We start from the raw sequence: 27,160 nt of genomic DNA, 5'->3' as shown, positions 1-27,160 counted from the left end.
TGGTCATGACTCCCCTCCCTTCCCTTCCCCACTGAGCTCACTTTCTAGTGAGAGAAGCAGCAGACACAAACCAACAAAATAATTAAGGCAGTAGCATGCCAGCAAGTGCTATAGAGAAATTAAAGCAGGGAAGTGGATGGGGAGTGTTGGGCTAAAAAGGGAAGGGTTGCAACTTGGAATATGGTGGTCAAGGAAGGCCTCGCTGAGAGGTGACATTGAGCAAAGACCTAAAGGAAGTGAAGGAGCTGGTATCTGAGATGAGAATGTGCTGAGCAAAGGGAACAGCAGTCCAGAGGCCTGAGGCAGGAGCACACCTGCGTGTCTGAGGATCAGCCAAAAGGCAACTGTGATTAGAAGAAGGTGAGAGAAGGAACAGCAGGAAATGAGATCAGAGAGGTAAAGGGGGAGAGAGCAGGTCACAGGGTCTCCCAGGCCACCAGAAGGACTTTGGCTTTTCCTTTGAAGGATACGAGGAGTGTTTAGATTTAAAGCAAAGAAGTAAAATGACTTGACATGTTCTTAAATGACTTGACATGTTCTTAAAGAACTCCAACTGCTGTACAAATCCCTGATTGTAGGGATGCAGGGAAGCCAGAGAGGAAGCTGCTGGATCAGGTGTGGTGGACAGAGGCGGTTAAAAAGTGGTTGAAGTCTGGATGGTTTTTCAAGACAGAGCTAAAAGGACTTGATGTGGGCTATGAGAAAAAGATTAAGCTGTGGTTTACTGATACGAGTAAGATCTCAGGAGGATAAGGCTTGGCGGGGAGAGAGTGGGATGCAGGGGGGTGGGGGGAGGTAGGTGATCATGAGTTTGGTTTCAGCCATGGTAAGTGTGAGACGCCTATTAGACATCCAGGAAGAGAGGCAGAAATTCAAGGCTGAAGTTCAGGTGATTGTCAAGGGAATTAATGTAGGTAGACAAGAGAAAAGGTCAGAGCAACGAATCCTGGAGTCCAGGAAACATATCCTGTAGCTCCAATCGCTACATATCATGGCGAAGAAGAGCAAGCAGCAAAGGACACCAAGAGGGTGGAGCACAGTCAGGAGGAAAGTCAGGAGAACGTAGCAGCCTGGAAGGAAGTGTCTCAATGAGGGGAAGTAGGTCAAGTAAAATGAGGACTGAGAAACTGACCACTGGATTTAGCACCACGGTTATCACTCGTGAGAGGTGGCATTTTGGGTGGAGTGGCAGAATAAAAGCTAGTAAGGTTACTAGTTCAAAAGAAAATGGGAGGAGAGTAATGTGAATGGACTTGTGTCTTCAGCCTAACTCTTCTTTCTGTTCTTGGGGTACGGTCATTGGACTCTGTTTTCTTCTGCACAGTCTTGTCCTTTGTCACTTACCTTCACTTAACATAGAACGAGCCATCCATTTGGATTATCTCTACAATAACTAATCATGACAATAATAATACTAGTCTTTGTGCTGTCCTTTATTATGAAGCACTCAAAGTTCACCTCCATTGTTGCTCGCCTGTGCGGAGACAGCACAGGGGAGATAAAATAGCACAGGCTTGGGAGCAAGAGCAGATGTGTGCTTTCTGGAAAGCTAGCGACCCTCTTTGAGCCTCCTTTTATTTCCTATAAAACTGGGAGGTTGGGCTTCCCTGGTGGCACAGTGGTTGAGAGCCTGCCTGCCAGCACAGGGAACGTCGGTTCAAGCCCTGGTCCGGGAAGATCCCACATGCCGCGGAGCAGCTGGGCTCGTGCGCCACAGCTGCTGACCCTGCGCGCTGCAGCCCACGAGCCGCAACTACTGAGCCCCCGTGCTACAACTACTGAAGCCCGCACGCCTACAGCCAGTGCTCCACAACAAGAGAAGCCACTGCAATGGGAAGCCCACCCACCACAATGAAGAGTAGGCCCCGCTCGCCGCAACTAGAGAAAGCTCGTGTGCAGCAACAAAGACCCAGTGCAGCCATACATACATACATACATACATACATACATACATACATAAAATTGGGAGGTTAATCCCTACATCACAGGACCCTTATGCAGGTTGATGATAATGGATATAAATGCCCATCATATGGGAGTTGCTTGGCACATACCAGTTACTTTCTCCTTTTCCTAGTAAGTAGTAGAAGGACCAGAGGTCAGGTCTCATTGTACCAACTAATCAATTTAACTCTCCCACCACATAGTACTTTTTCTTTTTAAAGTATTCCTTTTTTCCAAGTTTTATGTATCTGGAGAAATAGAGTAAAGCAATGATGAAATAAAAATTCATCTTTTAAGGCAAGACAAGAAAAATTTCATCAAAATTTTTTCTTTGCCTGTTTGGGCTTCCTCCCTCCCCTCTGGTGTTCATTGTGCATCTACTTTACGCCTTGACCAGACCTCTCTAAAGGCGGAAGTACCCGCAACCATAAAGATCCATTTTTCTCCTTCTGGCATCAGCCACGTAACTCCATAGAAGATGACATTCGTTTCTCAATCCTGTAAGGGGTCACGGTGAGCCACCACTCACCCTGTACATGCAGACATCTTTGGGAAACCTTATGTACAATGCCAATATATCATGTCCCTTAAAGACAGTGATTGGTGCAGAATAGACTGGGTCAGACGACCTGGTGAGACAGTGGAAGTTCTTCGCTTGAAAACTTACTCATGAGTTTATTAATGTTACTAACTGTATTACTTATATTCTGCCGATTTTACAAGATTATTGTTTCTTGCATTACCAAATGTGTGATTGAGTTTCATATAAAATTAATGATGATTAGGCAACTTGAAACAACTGACCAAATATATCGTCCTATAAGATCAATGACTGTGGTACTGTAACTCTAGATTTGGGAAGAAGCAACAAGAGGGAACCATTTCCAGGACCATAACAGACTAGTATGACAGGCGGTCTAGAGGCTTCTGGCTACTACTGACATGTCCAAGTCCAGTAACAGCACACAAAATCCTCGCCTGACCTGGGAATGAGCATTCCTAGCACCATGGGACAAACTGGTCAAGAAATGCCTCCCAAACCCTGGTCAAAATTAAGACTGAGAGGGAAGGGATTGTGAAATAAGGCATGTTGCCCACCACCCAGCTCTACAAGAATGACATCATCAGCCACTGCAGTTGCTGACCTACAGCACATGCTGGAAAGAATTCAGGGCGAAGAACAGGATGAGGCACCTGTGCTGTGGAAAAACAGGCAGAACAGGCCCTCAGATACTTGGATGTTTTCAGGAGAAATGTTTTATGCACCTGGCTTTGGGCAACTTCCCGTACTTCGAAAAGCACTAAAATCATCAACTGAGATGGCTGTTCCTCGTGAGTAGCAGCAACTTTCTACCAAGGTGTGTGCCTGACCGCAGGTACCCCCTTCGCCGAAATCACATATATACTGACCTCCCCCCTTACCTCTTTGGAAGTTCTCAGAACTCTCTGAGGTTGTGTCTCCTGGGTTATAATCCTCAGTTTGGCTCAAATAAAATTTTCCATTTCTTTCTTAGATTGACTATTGATTAATTTTTTGTCAACAGCATCCATGCTGAAGGGGAGAATCAGAAAATCCCTAAACTGCACAAAAAGCCTGTTCTGGGGCCTCCCTGGTGGCGCAAGTGGTTGAGAGTCCGCCTGCCGATGCAGGGGATACGGGTTCGTGCCCCGGTCTGGGAGGATCCCATATGCCGCGGAGCGGCTGGGCCCGTGAGCCATGGCCGCTGAGCCTGCGCGTCCGGAGCCTGCGCGTCCGGAGCCTGTGCTCCGCAACGGGAGAGGCCACAACAGTGAGAGGCCCGCATACCGCAAAAAAAAAAAAAAAAGCCTGTTCTGGCCCATGACTGGTCACTCTTCTCATTCCTGATCATTCTGACCAATTCAATGTCTTTCTTTCTAGTGATGCTTTTTAAAGTACTCCACAAATGCCCTCCAATTCTCAAATCATTCCGTTTTCCTCTTTGTCATCTCAGAACTCTGTCACTTTCCAAGGAAGCAAGCCAACAACTTACTCCATATCGATCACCTTTTTAGGGGCATTGGAAAAACATTACTTATCTCAATCTTGATTGATAACGTATGCTAGTGCCATTTATTCATTTCCCTGTATTCCTGAACCTTACCTGCACATTAGAATCAGGTAGGAAGCTTTTTAAAAATACTAATCACTGACTCTCCACTCTCTCTCCCCCCTAGTCCGAGATTCTAATTAAGTTGGTTGGGAGGAAGGCCGTCATCATATTCTCCAGTGGTTTAGTCTTTCCAACATTTGATGGGCGTAATGGGTTGGACTCTCCCAGTCCCACCTGTCCCCAGTAGAGCCATTCCTGCAATCCACTGCTAAAAGCCAATCTGCCGGATGACTCTGATCAAGGCTCAGTTCTGTGACGCCCTTGCTCAAAAGCCTCCCCTAGCTCTTCCCTGTCTACTAAATTAGTTCTAAACTACTTCTTCTTGCACACAAGGCCATCCACCATCTGACCCCAGGCCACCTTAATCACTCACTACCCCCCTACATCAATCCTTCAGTGGGACCATTTTAATCACTGTTCCACAAAAGCAAAGCCATGGAATGAGGAGGCCTTTCCAAGGATTCCCATCAAAAGTGTAATCTACCCCAAAAGCACAGGCCTTTATGCTCTGTTACTAGAGTGACAGATGACAGAGAATCTGTTTGCATTAGGTAAATTGGTATAAGAATGTAACTGCTAAGTAACTGCAGATAGGGCCAGCTGTGTGAGCAGGCGGAGGGGGAAAGGGGCCCTGCACCCCTGCTCTGTCCTAACTCCCAAGGCTCTAGCTGGCTGTGAGTAGCCTCACGCACGACACAAACTGCTCACCATCTCAGAAGAGAAGACTAATTTTCTCTTGATTTATGTCACATCCCTTACTCTAAAGACAAAAGACGATTACTTCTTGATCAAGAAAACATGAGTTTGTAGCTACTAGTGTGAGCACTCTTAACTCCAAGTAGTTTTGGTGTATATTCCCAAACTGGCAGCCCAACCCAATCTGCGGAGGGGATTGGTGGGGCTGAGAACTGCAAAGTAAAATGCCAGCCTTCGTTTGTAAATTAGTTCCATCGGAGACACAGAAGCCTGAAAACAGATTAGGGGTATTGCTATTTTTACTGGGATAGATAATCCCATGTCATTGAAAGGCTGATGATCATGACAGTATTTCTTCCTATGAATAGGAATTGCTTTTGTCTGAGGTTTGGGGGTTTTAATTCATTTTTGGGTTTGATGGGGGGGGTGGCTGTTTGAAGACTAAACTGGGTCCGAGTCTTACACAGTTTTACATGAAATTTGGAGACTGGGATTTCAAGAAACAGATCTTAACCTCACTCTCAACAACTGCTACTCAAACATACACCATCAAGTCGATCAACAAAGCCACTTTGCTCTGTATCTCCCAAAATGGAGGTGACTCATTTCTCTCATTATTTTTCCAAGCTTCCCGAATCTCTAAACAAATAACACAACAGTATAAGCAATCAAGGAGAAGAAGAATTTAAGGTGATGGGAATTAGAAAAAATTGAACTACAGAAACTTGAATTACAGGGCATTAAGACGGAGTCAGGCTCAGATGATGGGCGAAAGATCCTCCAACTCTGTTCGTTTTGTCTGGAGCCACCCATTCCACCTGTGTCCACCTGGGACCATAAGCGAACTGAAAGACAACCCTTCTCATGTTTACACAACGGCAGCAAACTGAACTTGCTGACCGAAATAAACAGCAACTTTCAAACAAGTCGTCAGGAAAGTTTTCAAGCTTTTCCTAAGGGCACAGTCTCTAGATTAGACGAGACTTGACTTATTAAGAAAGGTCCTGGTGGCTGGTAAGTATTCTTCTAAATAACACAAAAATCGTAAAACATTAATAAAACTTCCTTGGTGGAAAATGAACCAAGGGAGCAACTATAAACCAACTGGCTCAAATGATTATTCTCAGCACCTAAGGAAATAGGTTTTAATAAAAGCAGTTATAATCTGCTTCTCCTTGGGTTACAAATATGGGTCCTAGTCTTGATTATTATAGGATCACCTGCCCCTCAGAAGTCATCCTAAGCCTAAAGCCCATACTGGAAGCTACCCTGTGATTCAGTGCCAGAGGATCCTGCAAGGCAAGGGGTAGGGGATGACCAGACAGCGTGGGAAGGGGTCTAGCAGCAGGAACTACATTTCTCAAGTGTAAGAGGTGGCTGAGATCCCCCAAGGCTGCTTCCTTGGCTCTGTGTCACAGAGTGCAGAGACCTCAGCTGTGTTAACCCTTGACCCCAGTTCCTTTCATGACCCTCTGGCTTGTCCAGATGTTATCTTAGACCAAATTCTACATCTAGCCTCGCTTCCCAGTGACCACCCCCACGGCGGGCATTCGCTGTGCTCCTGAGCAATGAGCCATCAGCACTCAGGGCCTCCTCCTGGGACTCTGGGACTCAGGGCCTGGACAAGGACTGAGATACCGAGCAGGCGGGGGGGGGGGGTGCAGAAAATCCCAAAGCCCCCAAGGCAGAGCTACAGATGGGACTGAACACTGTTACAGCGTGATGTTCTATATCCGATTCCCTCCCAGGCACTGTATCTTGCATTACATCATTAGACAAATCTACTTGCCTTTAAGCCTGTGCGTATACTTTGTACTAACTCTTGTGGTTGGTTTGCTACAATGGCTGTTACCGTCAAGGAGGACTGAGTCCCAGTTTTGCCAGCATCACCCGACACTCACAAAACCAGTGCTACTGATAAAGGGGAGATAAGAACCCCAAGTTTTTCCTTACTTTGAAACAATTAGGCAGACAACTCACAAATGGCACAAAGCAGTGAATGGAAAAGGTTTACACTTTCTGTGGTCATTGTGTTTGCACTTCCTTTTAACTCTTATGATGTATTAGCCATAGAATGGTCTCCAAAGAGAAACGGAAGAGGAAGGCACACAACCTTATCAAAAAAATCCAGCCAGCTCAGTCCCTTCCCTCCAGTGACACTTCTGTAAAGTCCAGTATAATTATTCATCAGTTTCTATTCTGAAGTTGGTAATGACGATAGTAATAAATCTATTGCCCTTCCTTCAAGCTGCGGATTTCAGGGAACTAAAGAATGAAGCCCCACAAAAGGCTGATTCAAAAATATCATTTCTAGAATGAACCCTGAAGAAAAATCCAGGATCAGAATCTGAGCTCCCAACTCTCTTGACAACAAGGCAAGAAACAAGGTCCCAGCTTGAGGATATGGGGAGGGGGAAGGGTAAACTGTGACAAAGCGAGAGAGAGGCATGGACATATATACACTACCAAACGTAAGGTAGATAGATAGTGGGAAGCAGCCGCATAGCACAGGGAGATCAGCTCGGTGCTTTGTGACCGCCTGGAGGGGTGGGATAGGGAGGGTGGGAGGTAGGGAGATGCAAGAGGGAAGGGATGTGGGAACAGATGTATATGTATGCCTGATTCACTTTGTTATAAAGCAGAAACTAATAATAAAAAAAAGAAAAGAAAAAAAGAAGAAAAGAAAAGAAACAAGGTCCCAGGATGCTGAGGAGAAAGGGAATATTTTCCACAGTCCTCAAATGACCTCCCACTCTCCCAGCCTCTGGCAGTGGTTCCCAATGACACTTCATAGTCCAGTAAGGATCTGCATCCAGCTGTCCATGCTGCTCAAGGGAGTCCTTCTGTAAGGCCACCAGGGAGACAACGCCATGGGAACAAGGAGGGTTGAGGGCTGCCAGGGACATTCCTTACCTTCCTAGTCCCTCTCAGGAAAAGACCTTTTATCAGAAAAATGTATGGAAAGGACTTCCTACCTTAGCTTTTAATACATCTGAGGTCATCTAAGGTAAGGGATAGAAAACTGACTTCGGATCATGCGGTGCATTCAAGATCTCCAGCCCCCCAGCCCCCATCCATGCCTCCATCCACTCGTGGCTAAAGGATACTTCCTTTCCAGCAGAAGCTTCTGCCAGTGGAGCACTGCACAAAGCACCAGGTTCCCACCAATGCTGTATGCTAACATCAGCTGCAGTTCCCACCAGACGCCAAGCTGCCAGGACCTGAAAACCTATCGGCAAACACACTATAAAATCAGCTCAGCAATATGGATACGTCACAGAGTGAGGGAGCAGATTTTGAGTTTGCACCTCCAAAAAACAAATGTTTATTATAGTAAAGTTAGGGTACTAAACGGTGACAGCAAAAAATTACCCAGTTAAACCCTTAAGTCTTCGAGTCACCATGCTTTTGCTAATCTGTTCTGTTAACTCTATTAGCAATGTATAACTGGGTGGAATTTCACCACTAAATTATAATTATATTGAGGAGTTAAAACAAGTGACCTGATTAACACTTTGCTCTTGAATATTGCCTATTAAGGTTAACAGTAAAAAATAAAAGTTATTTTGAAATATTTTAAAGAAGGACACTACACAATGATCAAGGGATCAATCCAAGAAGAAGATATAACAATTGTAAATATTTATGCACCCAACATAGGAGCACCTCAATACATAAGGCAAATGTTAACAGCCATAAAAGGGGAAATCGACAGTAACACACTCATAGTAGGGGACTTTAACACCTCACTTTCACCAATGAACAGATCATCCAAAATGAAAATAAATAAGGAAACACAAGGTTTAAATGACACAGTAAACAAGTTGGACTTAATCGATATTTATAGGACATTCCATCCAAAAAGAACAGAATACACTTTCTCCTCAAGTGCTCATGGAACATTTTCCAGGATAGATCATATCTTGGGTCACAAATCAACACTTGGTAAATTTAAGAAAATCGAAATCATATCAAGTATCTTTTCTGACCAGAACACTAAGAGACTAGGTATCAATTACAGTAAAAAAAAAAAAACCTGTAAAAAATACAAACACATGGAGGCTAAACAATACACTACTAAATAAACAAGAGATCACTGAAGAAATCAAAGAGGAAAACAAAAAATACCTAGAAACAAATGACAATGAAAACACAATGACCCAAAACCTATGGGATGCAGCAAAAGAAGTTCTAAGAGGGAAGTTTATAGCAATACAATCGTACCTCAAGAAACAAGAAACATTTCAAATAAACAACCTAACCTTACACCTAAAGCAATTAGAGAACGAAAAAGAAAAAAACTCCAAAGGTAGCAGAAGGAAGAAATCATAAAGATCAGATCAGAAATAAAGGAAAAAGAAACGAAGAAAACAATAGCAAACATCAATAAAACTAAAAGCTGGTTCTTTGAGAATATAAAGTTGATAAACCATTAGCCAGACTCATCAAGAACAAAAGGAAGACTCAAATCAATAGAATTAGAAATGAAAAAGGAGACGTAACAACTGACACTGCAGAAATACAAAGGATAATGAGAGATTATGACAAGCAACTATATGCCAAAAAAACGGACAACCTGAAAGAAATGGACAAATTCTTAGAAAGGCACAACCTTCCAAGACTGAACCCGGAAGAAATAGAAAATATAAACAGACCAATCACAAGCACTGAAATTGAGACTGTGATTAAAAATCTTCCAACAAACAAAAGTCCAGGACCAGATGGCTTCACGGGCAAATTCTATCAAACATTTAGAGAAGAGCAAACAACTATCCTTCTCAAACTCTTCCAAAATATAGCAGAGGGAGGAACACTCCCAAACTCACTCTATGAGGCCACCATCACCCTGATACCAAAACCAGACAAAGATGTCACAAAGAAAGAAAGCTACAGGCCAATATCACTGATGAACATAGATGCAAAAGTCTTCAACAAAATACTAGCAAACAGAATCCAACAGCACATTAAAAGAATTATACACCATGACCAAGTGGGATTTATCCCAAGAATGCAAGGACTCTTCAATATACGCTAATCAATCAATGTGATAAACCATATTAACAAATTGAAGGAGAAAAACCATATGATCATCTCAATAGATGCAGAGAAAGCTTTCGACAAAATTGAACACCCATTTATGATAAAAACCCTCCAGAAAGTAGGCACAGAGGGAACTTACCTCCACATAATAAAGGCCATATATGAAAAACTCACAGCCAACATCATTCTCAATGGTAAAAATCAAACCATTTCCACTAAGATCAGGAACAAGACAAGGTTGCCCACTCTCACCACTATTATTCAACATAGTTTTGGAAGTTTTAGCCACATCAATCAGAATAGAAAAATGAAAGGAATCCAAATCAGAAAAGAAGAAGTAAAGCTGTCACTGTTTGCAGATCACATGATACTATACATAGAAAATCCTAAAGATGCTACCAGGAAACTACTAGAACTAATCAATGAATGTGGTAAAGTAGCAGGATACAAAATTAACGCACAGAAATCTCTTGCTTTCCTATACACTAATGATGAAAAGTCTGAAAGAGAAATCAAAGAAACACTCTCATTTACCACTGCGACAAAAAGAATAAAATATCTAGGAATAAACCTACCCAAGGAGACAAAAGACCTGTATGCAGAAAACTATAAGACAATGATGAAAGAACTTAAGGATGATACAAACAGATGGAGAGATATACCATGTTCTTGGATTGGAGTAAACAACACTGTGAAAATGACTATACTACTCAAAGCAATCTACAGATTCAATGCAATCCCTATCAAACTACCAACGGCATTTTTCAAGCAACTAGAACAAAAAATTTCACAATTTGCATGGAAACACAAAAGACCCAAAATAGCCAAAGCAATCTTGAGAAAGAAAAACAGAGCTGGAGGAATCAGGCTCCCAGACTTCAGACTCTACTACAAAGCTACAGTAATCAAGACAGTATGGTACTGGCACAAAAACAGAAATATAGATCAATGGAACAGGATAGAAAGCCCAGAAATAAACCCACGCACATCTCGTCACCTTATTTTTGGTAAAGGAGGCAAGAATATACAATGGAGAAAAGACAGTCTCTTCAATAAGTGCTGTTGGGAAAACTGGACAGTTACATGTAAATGAATGAAATCAGAACACCCCCTTACACCATACACAGAAATATACTCAAAATGGATTAAAGACCTAAATGTAAGGCCAGACACTATAAAACTCTTATTGGAAAACATAGGCAGAACCCTCTATGATATAAATCACAGCAAGATCCTTTTTGATCCACCTCCTAGAGAAATGGAAATAAAAAAATAAATAAACAAATGGGACCTAATGAAACTTAAAAGCTTTTGCATAGCAACAGAAACCATAAACAAGACAAAAAGATAACCCTCAGAATGGAAGAAAATATTTTCAAATGAAGCAACTGACAAAAGATTAATCTCCAAAATTTACAAGCAGCTCATACAACTCAATATCAAAAAAGCAAACAACCCAATCCAAAAATGGGCAGAAGACCTAAACAGACATTGCTCCAAAGAAGATATACAGATTGCCAACAAACACATGGAAGAATGCTCAACATAACTAATCACTACAGAAATGCAAATCAAAACTACAATGAGGTATCACCTCACACCAGTCAGAATGGCCATCATCAAAAGATCTACAAACAATAAATGCTGTAGAGGGTGTGGAGAAAAGGGAACCCTCTTGCACCTTTGGTGGGAATGTAAATTGATACAGCCACTATGGAGAACAGTATGGAGATTCCTTAAAAAACTAAAAATAGAACTACCATATAACCCAGCAATCCCACTACTGGGTATATTAGCCTGAGAAAAGCATAACTGAAAAAGAGTCATGTACCTCAAAGTTCATTGCAGCTCTATTTAGAATAGCCAGGACATGGAAGCAACCTAAGTGTCCATCGACACATGAATGGATAAAGAAGATGTGACACATGTATACAATGGAATATTACTCAGCCATAAAATAGAAACAAAACTGTTATTTGTAGTGAGGTGGATGGACCTAGAGTCTGTCATACAGAGTGAAGTGAGTCAGAAAGAGAAAAACAAATACTGTATGCTAACACATATATATGGAATCTAAAAAAAAGAAAAAGATGGTTCTGAAGAACCTAGGGGCAGGACAGGAATAAAGACACAGACGTAGTGAATGGACTTGAGGACACAGGGAGGGGGAAGGGTAAGCTGGGATGAAGTTAGAAAGTGGCATGGACTTATAGATACTACTAAATGTAAAATAGATAGCTAGTGGGAAGCAGCTGCATAGCACAGGGAGATCAGCTCAGTGCTCTGTGACCACCTAGAGGAATGGGATAGGGAGGGTGGGAGGGAGACGCAAGAGGGAGGAGATATGGGGATATATGTATATGTATAGCTGATTCACTTTGTTATAAAGCAGAAACTAACACACCATTGTAAAGCAATTATACTCCAATAAAGATGTTAAAAATAAATAAATAAACTTTTTTAGACTTACAGAAAGAAATATGAAAGTAGTGGATTCCTGCATTTTCATCCTATATAAAATATCAAAACACACACAGATTTTTATTCCCCATCTGCTTCATTCACTCTCCTTGCCATTTAGAGTAACTAATATATTACACATTTTACTCATTTCTCTTGTATCTCCTGAATTGATTGGGAGCCCCATGAAATCAGGAATTTTTAATTCTTGTCAATGATATATCCTCTGAACCAAGAACAGTGATTGCCACACAGTAGGTGCTCAATAAATAGTCCCTGGAACATTAAGAATCAAAATATCTAGACTCTATGTTTTTTAAAACAATTATTGGAGAGGATAAATCATAAGGCTTATCATATTAGAGCTATTATTTAAATTGACCTGACACCTAAGCTATACTATGCTGAAAATAAGGTTTTTCACAAATTAAACAAGTTGGTTTTGTAAACGAATAAAAAAAAAATCACTCTGATTCCATCCTCCGTTTTTTTTTTTTTTTTTAGAATATTCTGAATGTCATTTATTGAAGTACGGTGCTATACAACATTATGTAAGTTACAGGTGTACAGTACAGTGATTCACAGTTTTTAAAAGTTATACTCCATTTACAGTTATTATAAAATACTGGCTATATTCCCCATGTTGTATAATATATCCTTGTAGCTTATATTATACTTAATAGTTTATACCTCTTACTCCCCTACCCCTTTATTGCCCCTCTCCCCTTCCCTCTCCCCACTGGTAACCAATAATTTGTTCTCTATATCTGTGAGTCTGCTTCCTTTTTGTTATATTCACCAGTTTGTTGTATTTTTAGATTCCACATATAAGTGATATCATACAGTATTTGTCTTTCTCTGTCTGACTTATTTCATTTAGCATAATGCCCTCCAAGTCCATCCATGTTGCTGGAAATGGCAAAATTTAATTCTTTTTTATGGCTGAGTAATATTCCATTCCACTGAATATATGTACCACCTCTTCTTTATCCATTCATCTGTTGATGGACACTTAGGTTGCTTCCGTATCTTGGCAATTGTCGATAATGCTGCTATGAACATTGGGGTGCGTGAATCTTTTCAAATTAGTGTTTTGGGGGTTTTTTGGATATATACCCAGGAGTGGAATTTCTGGGTCATATAGTAGTTCCATTTTTAGTTTTTTGAGAAACCTCCATACTATTTCCTGTGGTACTTTTTTTAATAGATTCTTTTAGTTCTGTCTTTATTTATTAAAAAATTACTGCAAATTTCACTTAGACATTAAATACTAAAGAAAATACTATAATATCATAGAATTGAATTTGAATTCTGGCAGGCTGGAAAATAATTTGTAGGGAGGATATATAATACAATAGAATAAAGCTATTTTTTTCATTAAATCTTGTTAGCAGATTTTCCTTTTTAAAAAAATTATTCAAACATCCTGGCTGACTATCTGGATCTCTGCTAACATTTGCTTATATTTTCCTAATGCCACGAAAGTTGAATCTGACCTAAATCCTCAACTATAGAAATGTGTATGTTTAAAATTAAGAATCCATTCAAGTATCAACCTAACTCTCAAATTTTCTGACAGTCCAACTGATCACGTTCCTTATAACTAGGTCACCCTTAAGTACAAACTAATAAAAAGGGAAGTAAATCCCAAAGAATATTTGCTACTCTCAAAAAATTTCACCATACAGAGAAGGTACAATTTATATGTGAGGATTATTAGCTCACTGAAAAATGTACAGGAGAAATGTCAACTTCTCATATTTCAGTAGAAAACTATACTCATCCATCCATAGCATGATTCCCTTTTGGACTCTAAGATTATACAATTATATGGTTGTACTAATTGTCCTTGGTAGAAACTAAGGAAAATGCCCCTATCTAAATAACAGGGTTTATCTATCAAACTTCATTCTGTGCCTACCTGAATGCCAGTTACCCTCCCTCATCCAACCCATCAAAAGAAGTAGGCTTGGCAAACAAAACACTCCAGGAATAATGATCATTTAACTGTGGGGATTCACTTCATTTGTATTTAAATTACATTAATGCTTTCTACCAATGTGATCTATACAATATCCATTGAATGCCAAGCAGTACATACATTTTGGAGACTAGAAGGGGTGTGTGTGTGTGTAAAATTGACACTTGTCTCAAATATTTTATGATTTAATCATATATGGAATAAACATGAGCTATATTTAACGCTATTTATATTTAACAGCTTCAACCTGTTGTGAAGTACTAAGTAAATAAGCACATAGAGATCCCAACTGACCCAAAAGGAATTCAATTAAACTGAAACTAGTCTCAGTAATGAAGTACATTACCAATGCGAGAGCTAGATTTTTTAAAGGTCTTGCATTTCCTCACTTCTGCGAGGGAAACTCCTGACTTCTGGGTAATCTCTGGCTCCTGAGTGCTTGCCTGGCTCTGACCCCTGTCTTGGATTGACAGTGAGCTCCTGCTGCTCGCCTGCTCTTGAAGGTCTGCCTGAAACGAACTACTGTACCTTCCTGTCTTTCAGCCTCTGTGTACCTCCGGAGTCAACAAGTTCTGTGTCCCGGTCCCAACACCTGCCTTGGTTTTCCTAGTCCTGATTAATCACGCTGCTCCCACCATCTAGAAATGCCCAGGCCAGCGAATCACCAGCAACACAATGGATCTGCTCAGAGTCCCCACTCTCCCACTTAGGAGCTCATCAGGGTGTCCTCAGGTGTGAGATACAAGGATATAAGCCTTGAAGGGAGTTGTGAGTTACACAGGAATATGCAGTGCCTGACATGAAACAAACACAGAATAAATAATGATTTCCAGATTATCCTGGAACTTTTTTTTTGTCGGGGGGAGACTTCCGAAAAAAATTTAAATCACACAAAATCTCCAAATCTCTCAAATTCTTCCTGTAGTCAAAGCCAAAGGGGCGGGGGGGACCTTTAGGGAACCCTTACAAACATATGTAAAGAGATACATATATAAAATATGGAACAGACTTCTATATGGACAAGAATATATCATTTTAGGGTGAAATAATCCACATGGTATTTTAGTACAATACGTTCTTACAGTAAAGGAATCCAACAGTTAATATAAGTGAGTTTCTCAGGAATGAGCTTAAAGTATCACTGACTCCAAAAAGGTGGCAGAGACTACTCTTTGCCTCTCAGTATGAATTGTCCACTTCTTAATTTTAGTATAAAACTCCCCACATCTCAGCTGTACACATGGCTGTCCAACTAGACACTACATTTCCCAGCCTCCCTTGCGGCTGATTCAGCCGTGTCATGTTCTGGCCAAGGGGATGACAGTGCAAGTGATGTGTGGAATGTGTCTCCCACCATCAGTCCCTCTGGGGCTGGAACATGAAAGCGGTTCTGGCAAGCCAACTTCAACCATATGGATACTGGCTCTCTGTCCTACAGACTCTGATTCAGTCGGTCCTAGGGGATGGTGGAGCAATAAGATAGAAGGACCAGAGAGGTCTCTGAATGACTTGATGGAGCTGAGCTGCTCACTCCCTTGGACACTGTTGGGCAACAGTATTGAAAAATTAAATAACCAGAGCACCAAGAGAGGATGCAAAAAAGGCATGTTGATTACATACCACTTCCATATTCACAAACCATCCTTCTGTGTTGTTTAAACTACTGTTGTTTGACCTCAGAGAAAGCAGCTGAACAAACATCCTTATAAATATATATAATAAACACAAAAATTCTGGCCTTCCGGAAAAAGAATTATAAGTACAGGCTTAAAAAAAAAACTGAAAAAAAAACCTGTTCTTTTTCTAAAGAAAAAAGCTAAAATATACCAGTAGAAAAGAAGAGAGCAGAGTTTTAGCATAATCCTGGGAAATCATTGCTGAGCTAGAGAAGATCCATTAAAGAAAAACTACAAATAAATTTTAAATGGGCAAAAAAATATATTAAAGTTTGCCAATTTGTTAATAATTTGCATAAATCAATAAGAATTTGGAAGCAAAATGTGAAGTTTCACAAAAATGACTAGGACAGAGTTAGATACAATAAATACTGATTTATCTTATAGGCCCACTTTTGATAGGCTACAGGTTAGACTTCTTTAATAAAGAAACGACTCCTTTTTTGTTCCTCTGTCATCCTCAACATGTGACTTCTATTTCATGGTCCAAAATGGCTGCCCCATCACCTGCCATCACCACCTCATACCAGCCAGGGAGAAGGGGGAGAGTGCATAGTCTTTTGTTATAAAAGAATACCTTAGGGGCTTCCCTGGTGGCGCAGTGGTTGAGAGTCCGCCTGCTGATGCAGGGGACGCAGGTTCGTGCTCCGGTCCGGGAAGATCCCATGTGCCACGGAGCGGCTGGGCCCGTGAGCCATGGCCGCTGAGCCTGCGCGTCCGGAGCCTGTGCTCCGCAACGGGAGAAGCCACAGCAGTGAGAGGCCCGCGTAACACACACAAAAAAAAAAAAAAAAAAAAAAGAATACCTTAGAAGTTACTCATGCTGCTTCTGCTCACAATCCACTGTCCAGAACCAGAACCAGGACACATACCCACACTTAACTGCAAGGGAGGCAGGGAAATGTAGTCTTAAGACAGACAGTCATGCTAAAACTTTTATTACTACAGAAGAAAAAAATAACGGATATTGGAGGTAATTAGAAGTCTCTGCCAGAGATCTCATTATTAAGAGGGACAAGAAAAATTGAGATAAAGGTGAATCTAGAATATTCCAGAAAATGTGTGAAATGTAAAATATATAAATAAAAAATATTTCTATATATATTAAAGTTATACAAAGTAGTCAAACATGACACAGATATACAGTGTATAAAATGGAAGTCTCCTTTACTCATAATTTCACCTCTGGGAAAATAATGAGTTATTAAAATAATCTTGGAATGTGTGGGTGTGGGACTAACATTTAGGTGAAAATAATGTCTTTCCATAGCTCTTCCCCTAGTGCTACTGACAGATATAAAACTTTGGAATGTGAGATGTCATTTTTGGAATCCTAAGATTTCTTTCTTTGGGGCAATAGTCTCAAATAAGAGAAAAACGAGAATCCAAGGGAGCAAGAAACTAAGGCCAAGTGGAGGCATTACAAGGCACTGAAGGAAAACATCAATGTTTCTTGCATAACCACTGAAAATGTGTCACCATCTATAAAGCCTCTCCTCCTGGCAAGAAGACAAGTTAAATAGATAATTAAAATCACAAAAGTGGCAAAGCAAAGTCAAACATAGATATTAACCCTCATTTGACCTTCTCAGAGAAATGAAGCTTTAAACTGAATAAAAATGCTTACCCATTCATATTCTATATTGCTAGATTTTTGCTATAAACTCAGAGAATAGTTTCATTATCAGTATTCTAAATTTAACCAGCTGGAGTCATTTCTTAAGTTTATACCATTTAACCTTTTCAAATGAAGGGCTTGCCTTTTCATGGAAAATATGCATTTAGCATTAATGACAGAACATAATGTCCTTGGGCTTAGATATTCTCCAATGAGATAGGTCCTTTTTTGTACACTATACTTAGCTATACGGCAAGGTTAGAATTAAAAAACAAATTGTTCACAGATTCAAAGTCTGAAATCATCTATACTAATCAGAAGTGTTTAAATATCAGAACATCAACATATCAATGTTCTTAAAATCACAATCACTGAACTCATGGATCAAATGCAATAGTTCATGAGAATGGGGAAAAAATTAGGAAAAAAATGTTTTTATTAGATGTGTCAGGATTTGAGTGATTTCACTCAAAACCATTGGAAAAGTGACCCAACCACACTTCCAAGCAAAGAAACATTTACTAAGTTGAGAATAATAAAAATGCATATGTTATGAAAAGTAAATATTATAAATAAGATTTTTAAAGAATTAATAAAAACAAGAACAACTATTTTTAGGTCAAATAGGTTATACCCCAAACTCAAGCATAACAATCTTATTTGGTATTAAAATATAATGCCAGGTATGGAGTAAAAGAACACTCAAAAGACAAGTACTAAGAAAAAATGTAATCAGACTAAAATGTTGTCAGATAAACCAGTGTTTCTTTTTTAAAAGTGTGCACAATGATTGCTACGTGCATTAAATGTAATGCATAAATTTTATACAATTTGTGTCATGATTTTATAAAATGATTATTGCATTATTTCCAAGATTTGAACCTAGTCATAACAGAGGTAATAATAAATCAGGGGAACTTACTTCCCTCTTCTGACTTCTAAATTTGTATGTTGCATTTCAAAAGTCACAATTCACACGTCACAGTTCACCTACAGAAGCTGATTTAATTTTAGGCCAGCCCTGTGAGATAGTGTCGAATGGGTTTTCCAAATACGCAAGGAGGCTTAAAGAGGCTAGGTGAGGTGCCCAAAGCTACACTGTTTGTAAATTTCAGTGCCAAGACTTCAACCCTGGGTCATCAGGCCCCCTAACCTAAACCCGTGCTCTATACCGTGCACTTCACTCCATTGTCCCAACGCAGGAGAGAGAACTGCTGGTGAGCTGTCACAGGGAGATGCAAAGGCCACCCCAGTAGTCTCCGAAAGCTCTAGACTAAAGAAGAAGCGGAATTTTAAAAATATACGAGAGACAGCTTGCTTGTTCTTAGGCTCTGTCATGACATTTTGCCGTGGGTATGTTCCATGGCATACCACGGAACATACCAAGTGCCTTCCTTGCCCCCCAATGCCACGGGACTCTTGATTTACCAGAAGATTCATTTGACTTCCACAATGCTCTGCTATAGCTGCTTTAGTTCCCTGTTTTTATCTATCGTCTCCTTCTTCTTGGCTATACTCATCTCCCTCAAACATCCCTAGACAAAAATTATCCCTTTATGTTAATAACCTATTTCTCCCCTTGCATTTATCACCAACCTCCTTGAACGGCTTTTCCATTCGTCTTCATCTCCTCAGCTTCCACTCATGTCATGTCTTCCAGCTCATTCTTAGGCTTCTGCTCACACATGCTCCTGAAGCCAAAACCCTAATGATGTTCTAATTGCCAAATCCAGTGGCCTCTTCAGTCTTCACACTACCTACTTCTGTAAAGCTCTGAGAGTTGAAAGAAACCTTTCCTCTGGCAACTAGATCCTTCCTTGGCTTTCAGGAGATCACTCTCTCCTGGTTCTTTGCTTCAACCTTTGACAGCTCAGTTCAAGTCACCAGGGCACTCTCCTCTTCCCCTAAACTTTAAATATCAGCTCCCTACATCCTACTCTTGGTTAGCATGTTTTCTTCCTTGAATTGCTCCCCTTGTGCCATCTCATCTACCTGATGGCTTCAACATATATGATTAGTTATCAATACTTTGTAGATCTCTAAATTCTTGCTTCAGTTCCACATTATTATCTTCACAAATCACAGCAGAATTTGCAGCTCAGCAAGTTGAAAACCAAATTCACTCTTCTCCTCCTCTCCACACTGTTCTGCCCCTTGCATTCCATTCCTGAATCAATGACACACCCCATCCTATCTTCAAACTAGAGGCCACCCTAATGTCCTCCATTCTACTTAAACCTCCACTTCTAAGTGAACGTAAATACTAAAGGTTCCACCCAAGAAACGTCTCGTGGTTGTTGGGTGTCTGACGTTTTGTGGTTTGGTTTGATTTTGTTTGAGTTTTATTTGGGTTTAGTTCTTTATCTTCATCATCGTTTCTACCTTAGATCAAACATTCCACAGTTCTTACCTGGACCAGTGAAATGGCAGAAACTCCTAATGGATAACCAGACTTCAACTTTTGTTCCTCAACCCTGCTGACAGAATTCTCTTGCCAAGAGACAAAACTAATCTCAATAAAGACTACTCATTTTAATGTCATCAAATTATAATACCGTATAATTATGCAGATGAAACCTTAAGACTAAAGACACATCCCTCTGTACAGAGAGTCAGTTCTAGCCACATGATTAACACTTCAAAAATCAGAATTATATAAGAGCCCCATTTAATTCACAGTATGTTTACTACAAGAGTCAAGGCATCTTAAGGGCTGCTTCCTGACACCACACTCATGAATACACATTCAGGCTAACGACTAGAAAAAAAGAACCCAGTCAAGTCAGCCCAGGAGTAGTGCCCATTCAGGGGGATCAAACAGGAGCTGTCTTAAGGCTTACGATAAAAATAGGGCAGGGTCTGCAGACCCTGAGAGCAAGATCACTTTGTTAGGAGCAGAAATCTGTGTTACACAAACTAGACTATGTTTATGTTTTGTGTCCTTTCCAGGATGACTGGTCTGTGCTCTCCTTTAGTAAACAGTAACAACTTTTTGAAGGTTATAACCTGTCCCAGATTAAGACGAGCAAGAAAGGGTCTTCTCTGCATTCTTGTGTGGATTACCAAATAAGCAGTGTAGGCTGAGGGCCAGGGAGGTGGCGGAAATAGAGAACGAGCAGAAGGAATCCCAAGGCCAAATTCAAAGACACAGATTCAGGGAATCTTGGCCTGGCAACTTCTTCCTGTGAGAGACCCCCTTCCCAGTGCCAACCTTGGAGGTCTCAGACCTGTTTATTATTATTATTATTATTTTTTTTTTTTGGCTGCGTTGGGTCTTTGTTGCTGCGCGTAGGCTCCTCTCTGGTTGCGGCGAGCGGGGGTGACTCTTCGTTGTGGTGCGCAGGCTTCTCATTGCAGTGGCTTCTCTTGTTGTTTAGCGTGGGTCTAGGCATGCGGGCTTCAGGAGTTGTGGCTTGCGGGCTCAGTAGTTGTGGCTCACAGCTCTAGAGCGCAGGCTCAGTAGTTGTGGCACACAGGCTTAGTTGCTCTGCAGCATGTGGGATCTTCCCGGACCAGGGCTTGAACCCGTGTCCCCTGCATTGGCAGGCAGGTTCTCAACCACTGCACCACCAGGGAAGCCCTCAGACTTGTTTATTATTAATAACAGAGCATGTGTCCCCTCACAACTGATTTCCCATTGGCTTTAGTTGAAGTCAGAATTCTTAAGAATGGAACTCTTCTCAAACTGGCCTGAACTTACCTTATCTCCTCCCAAGAGCCAAAAAGCATACAGAAGCATTTATCCCCATTAATGAAGAATGTTTCAGCATCCGGAGCATGTCAGGGCATGCCAGCAGCCCCCGGCCTGCCGTACCATGGTCACCCTCAACGCGGTTACTCTCTCAGGATGGATCATTCTCTTCGGAGTCTGGCACATTCCTCCTCATCCCTCAGGAGCCAGCTCTATTATCACCTCTTCCCCAAACTTCCCTTGACCCCAGGCTGAGGGAGTCCCTTGATGCCTCCCTGACACTTTGCTTATTACTCTATCATTTCACCTCCCACACAGCATTGTGATTGTTTGGATATTGAAGGTTAGCACTGCAATGTATGACTTTGAGGGGTATACAGAAAGCCTAAGCATAATGTGTTGAATTTATTTATCTTTCCCTAGAAACGTTGGATCATGACTGAAAGAAGCTGTTTTCGGATTCATTCAAACCCCTTTGTTTGCTTCTGCTTTATTTGTCTGTTTGTTTTCTCGAGCACCTGCTATTTACAAAGCATCCTGATGAGGCCAAGAAAAGCATACAGAGGAAGTAAATGCATCCCTATTCTCTCAGAGTTTACCATCCAGAGGAGGGGGTTTTCTAACTGTTTTAACAATAACACAAATCAGAAGGAGGTGGGGCTGTGATTGGAGATGCCAGGGTGGAGAGCCTGAAGCCACACAATTCAGCTCCTCTGACCTTTTGTGAGGACCCCTGAAGCCAAACCCCAGAACCCAGAAGCTCTCAGGAGCACCATCTGAAAGAGCTAAGAGATGCACATACATGAAGCCAAGTCAGATAAGAAATATGCAGCTGCTCAGTATACAGTGTAAAGTACCGTACTAACTCTGGCTGTCGTCGCATAGGATGCAACCTGCCGTCACTGTCTTGAAGCCAAGATTACCATGGGACAGGCCAAACTGACCAAAGGGAAACACACAAGAGAAGAAGCAGAAACTCAGAGACACAGAAAAAGGGCAGAGGAGAATATAATAGAGACAAAAATCAGACACTCGGCATGGCCAACATCTGTGGCTCTGTATAGCAATTAGAGACAGGACTCAAGATTCTGGGGTATCGGAGGTCAAAGCTCAGACAGGTAACAAATTTCTAAATTTTTTGCTTACGACAAGACACATAGCTCAAAGTTTTCGTCTTAATGTGCCTACAACGGGGAATAACCGTGCTTTCTGATTTGCCAGGAACAATCCCAGTTTACATCTGTTTCCCTGTGTAATTATTAATAGCACACCCTTGCACCCTCAGAAGTGTCCCAGTTTAAACAAAAATTATACGATCACCCTGCCTCAACGCCACTTGCCACAGTGAAATGTGTCTACACAATTTTCCAAGCCTGGTGCAAAATTCAAACGTGAGACCTTTTATTCAAAAGACAAGACAAAAAGTGCTATTAAAGGTACGGAGGTGTAAAGCTGTTTTTTTTCTTTTGTGTAACTGCTCTGCTCACACCCTGTTGTCCCACTGGACTTCACTTGCAAAGCCCAAGTTCAAAGATAAAATGAGCAAGAATTTCAAGACAGTGATGGCAGAGCATCAAACTAAGCTTGAGGTCCTTCAGACTGGGTAGCCCTGTGCGACTGTATAAGACGCACCCTTGAAATCGGCCCTGGTTTGTTCTTTCTCCAGAAAACCAGTTACCACCTACGACTGTCCAGACTCTGGATATCAAATACTGGAAATTAGGTCCACAAAAGCATTTTTTTGAAAAAAAATGTTTTAGAGTACTCTAATGAAGCACAGAATTTCATTTCCCAAGCAAAACAAGAACATAAATTCAAACAAATTCCATCACTCTCTACCATTTTATCTACAACCTAAAAATAATGAATCCAGATAATATCCATGGTCCCAAATGAAAATTTAGACTACAATGAACTGAAATAATAGTGTTACAATGTCTTTAATACCTCGATGCCGGATTTAAATCATGTTTCTTTTTTTAAATAAATTTATTTATTTTATTTATTCATTTTTGGCTGCATTGGGTCTTTGCTGCTGCGCGTGGGCTTTTCTCTAGTTGTGGCGAGCGGGGACTACTCTTCGTTGCGGTGCGTGGGCTTCTCACTGCGGTGGCTTCTCTTGTTGCAGAGCACAGGCTCTATGCAGGTACTACATGTTTAATTTAAAGCTTCTTATTACATAATACACATGTGCCTAAGTGAAAAGTAACTTCCACTATCTACACAGACCCAATGGAAAAAAAACAAAATCAGAAGTTTATGGATCATTGAGGAACTGTCCTTAAAAATGGGTGGGAGGTTTAGAAGATGGATGAATTCGCTGATTCCTCCATTCCTTCATTCAGTAAGCATCTCTTGAGTACTTACAGTGTCACAAGCACTGCACAAAAGTCTGGGGAAACACAGGCAAGTAAAATGTGGCCCTGTCCTCAAGAAGCTTCCATTCTAGAAGAATAAGACAAAAGTAGACAAATCCTGCCTATGCCTGCTTCGGTGCCATGGAAGCAGTGACTACAGGGAAGAGTGGGTACCAAGCAGGGAGCTCTCCAGCCTGGGCAGGAGGGAGGACGGGATCACAAAAGTTCTACTGAAGGAGATGAAGAGCCTTGAAAGGCCAGTAGGAATCCAGCAGGTGGCTAAGCGCTACAGAGAAGCAGAGGAAGAGGCCTGAGGGACTTCCCTGGAGGTCCAGTGGTTAAGACTCCAAGCTTCCAATGCAGGGGACACGGATTTGATCCCTGGTTGGAGAATTAAGATCCTGCATACCGCACAAGAGGCCTGAGAAAGTCTGGCACCCCATGGGAAGACTGTGCCACTCTAAATGACAGCAGCTTCAAGGTCAGAGTCTTGTTCAATCTAGAAGTGTGTGCCTGGGTGGTGACTAGAGAGAAGGTGCATGTAGATCATACATATTGATACATCTGGGGGAAGAAAAAGGCAATGTTCATGGACTATCTGGGGGTTGGGGGATGAGGGGGGAGGTGTTCTCTCTTTAAAAGGCCAAAAGTTGGAAATGAGAAGAGAAAGCATCTTATTAAAAAAAAAAAGTTTTCCCCTCAGGTCATATGATCATTTAATCAAGAGCAATAATACAAATTGTTTGCTTCTTTATGGGCCTGTAAGTAAAAATATGTTCTTGGTAAAACCAAAAATATGTTTTTTCATCTCTGTAATAAAGATAAGAATTACCTTCACCCATGCTGATGACTTGAAGCACTGGCAGAAATAAAAAACAATGACTAATCTAACAAATATTTAAATTTGACTTAGGAATTCATTATCCAATTTTTGCAGCAAATTTACCACTGCACTTATTTAATACTACAGGTTTTTTTTTTTTAAATAACTTCTTTTGTTTGTCTGCATTTCTGACCATTTCCTTAGGATGGATTCCTAGGAAAGGAATTACCAGGCAAAAGGGTTTGAATATTTTTAAAGCTCTTGGTGCATATCAGTTCAGGATAAAATTAAAACTAGATTGACTATATCAACTGAAGGTAACTGCATAAAACAGGCGAGAATGAAATGTTGCTATAAATAATACCCAAAAAAGAAAATCTCATAATGTATTATAAGTAGATCTTAGACTCTGAACGTTTATAAGACTAAAAGGAAGTCAGGGTTAACCTTTGTTTCGGAAGACTTTCAGGCCAATTAGTGTTTGTGTGTGTGTGAACGTGTACATAAAAAATAGCAAATAAAGAAAAGGAAAAGTGGAAGAGTCCATAACTTCTGAATGAGATAAGAATGAAATCATAAAACCACCTTCTTGTAAAGAGTAAAATGCAATTTATTTTATACCTCCCATAATTCTGACTTAACTCTATACAGAATTACATTATCAGTTTTAATAATCAGGTGTTAAGATTAGAGGAAAAACTGATGTTTTAAATAAAGATCAACAAATTGGTTTTTAAGGTAGGTTAGATTAGCTGACTATTTCTGTAAATTAGGACTTTTTTTTGCTCAGTATTTTTTCATACACCTCCTGAAAGGAGTAACTAATGCAACTTGAAGAGTCACCCAGATTCTTCAAAAGCCAAAGGACTTGGTCGCCAACAAAGTTTCATGAAAGCCAAATTTGAAGCTATGAAAAGTCACATTTCCTTAAAAACATGCTTTTTTGACATTGCTGCATGGAAGTGTACAACAATTCTATTTATCACCAATTACCAGTATATTCTCAAATACCCACACATGTCCAAAGAATGTGGCTCCTGGGGGCTCAAGTATATTGATTTTAATTTGAGAGGTCAACCAGAAGCCAACCTGTGCATCTCACATCCCTCGAGACGGTGTTCTTTCCTTCTTGCCAGAGCCAAGGAGTGAATTTCATGATTTTCAGCAAATAGTTTACCTCTTTTAGAAAGCTGAGCAGGAAGTCTGGCCTTTGAGACATTCCTCTTCAGGCCAAGGGGGTATGGAATAGGGTGGTGGAAAGAGGAAGTTAGAAGATTTGAGGGAGATTTTAGCAAAGGCTAAAGGTCCTCAGTCTGTGAATGATGCTCTCTCGTGCATCTGGGCGGAGAGGAACCAACCCTCAAATTCTGTCTTTGCAGCGGCGAACAGAAAAAAATTCAACTTCTGAGTGACGTCTAAGAAGTTTCCTTCACTCAGTTTTGCCCCTCCTGGCCCTCACATGAATGAAACATTTTCAATGCAGACTTCCAGTGAGTCAAGCTGAAACTCTGAAACAAAGTTCCTGCGAGTTCTACGAAATCTTGAAGCTGCTGGATGGGAGTTTTATTCTACCGCTTTTCTGGTCTCAGTGTGAGGAACCCGGGAGCTGAACCCACGGGGGCGGGGGATTTAAACAGCAGATTTAAACCCCGGGCTGGGGTGGGGAGAGCAGACAGTAAGACGAGGATGCGGTGAGCACTACACGTGGCTTTCATATCCAACAGCTGCTGGAGATCATAACCCCGCCGCCCTCCGTACCCCTCACCAGAATCCTATGCTCCAAAGATTATTATAACTAAAGGGAGTTCACTGCCATGTGATCTGAATAATGAACTCAAGCTCCAGAAGAATCAGGATATATTTTTTTTACCTCGAGGTACCTGAATGTAGCAGACAGACTTTAACCACCCTGCCAGAGTCTTCAAACAAATCCCCGGGAAGGAAGACAAGGGAAAAAATAAAAATAAAAAAATTACACAACGCACTCCAGCAGACCAGAGAGGGGGGTAGAGAAGAGTGAGGAGAGACGGGGCAGCAGGGATTCCCTGAACCACAGCCTTCGCCCACGCGAGCTAACTTTTCGCCCCGGCCACTCGGCGCGACTCCAGGCAGTAAAAATGACCCCCGCCCCCGGGGACCCGGCGTCGGCGCGCGGATTCGGGTGCCCGCGATGCCCGGACGGGTCCCCGGTCCCCGTGCAGACAATGCCGCGCGCGCCGCCCGCGCCCCGCGTCGCCGAGAGCCCCTCACCGACACCAGGAACTCCAGCGTGCCCACGTAGTCGCGCTCGGTCTTCTGCAGCTCGCTGAGCACGCACACGCGCAGGCGGAGCTGCTTCTCCAGGTCCCGGGCGCTCTCAGCGCGCCCGTCCCCGCGGCTCTCGTCGCTCATGGTGGGCGCCGTGCCGCCCGCCGCTGCCCCGCGCGCCCGCCGCTGCCCCGGCCCCGCGCGGCCGGCAGGGAAAGTTGCCGCCTCCGCCGGGTCTGAGGTGGGCCGGGCGACTTCACGCGCAGGGGAGAGGCCGGGGCGGGGGCGGAGGAGGGGGCGCCCGCCGGGAGTCGGGCGCGGGAGACGGGGGGCTGTGCCGAGGCCACTCCCTCCCGGGGGATGGGGCTCCCGCCCGGGACCTGCGCACCGCGCCCCGCGGCTCTGGCCTCGCACTGCCGGGGCTGGAGGGGAGGCGGCTCCGGCAGCCCCAGCGGTGACTTGGACGTTAATCAAATGCTTTGTATCCATGTGACT

At 41.9% G+C, this 27,160-nt stretch overlaps 1 protein-coding gene across 2 annotated transcripts in view; it reads right to left on the bottom strand.

The window, feature by feature from the left end:
• Positions 1 to 26,809, bottom strand: part of PREX2 (phosphatidylinositol-3,4,5-trisphosphate dependent Rac exchange factor 2) — a 279,954-nt gene extending 253,145 nt beyond the window's left edge. For both annotated transcript variants that reach the window (XM_060115599.1, XM_060115600.1), the window contains exon 1: positions 26,669 to 26,809. In XM_060115599.1, the coding sequence (XP_059971582.1) occupies positions 26,669 to 26,809 (141 nt within the window). The remainder of the gene's footprint in view (positions 1 to 26,668) is intronic.
• Positions 26,810 to 27,160: the final 351 nt, after the last annotated feature.

This window comes from Mesoplodon densirostris, chromosome 13, assembly GCF_025265405.1.
Source record: "Mesoplodon densirostris isolate mMesDen1 chromosome 13, mMesDen1 primary haplotype, whole genome shotgun sequence".
Classification (NCBI taxonomy): domain Eukaryota; kingdom Metazoa; phylum Chordata; class Mammalia; order Artiodactyla; family Ziphiidae; genus Mesoplodon; species Mesoplodon densirostris.
The sequence above is the reverse complement of the archived record's forward strand: the minus strand, read 5'-3'. Positions and strand labels throughout refer to the sequence as shown.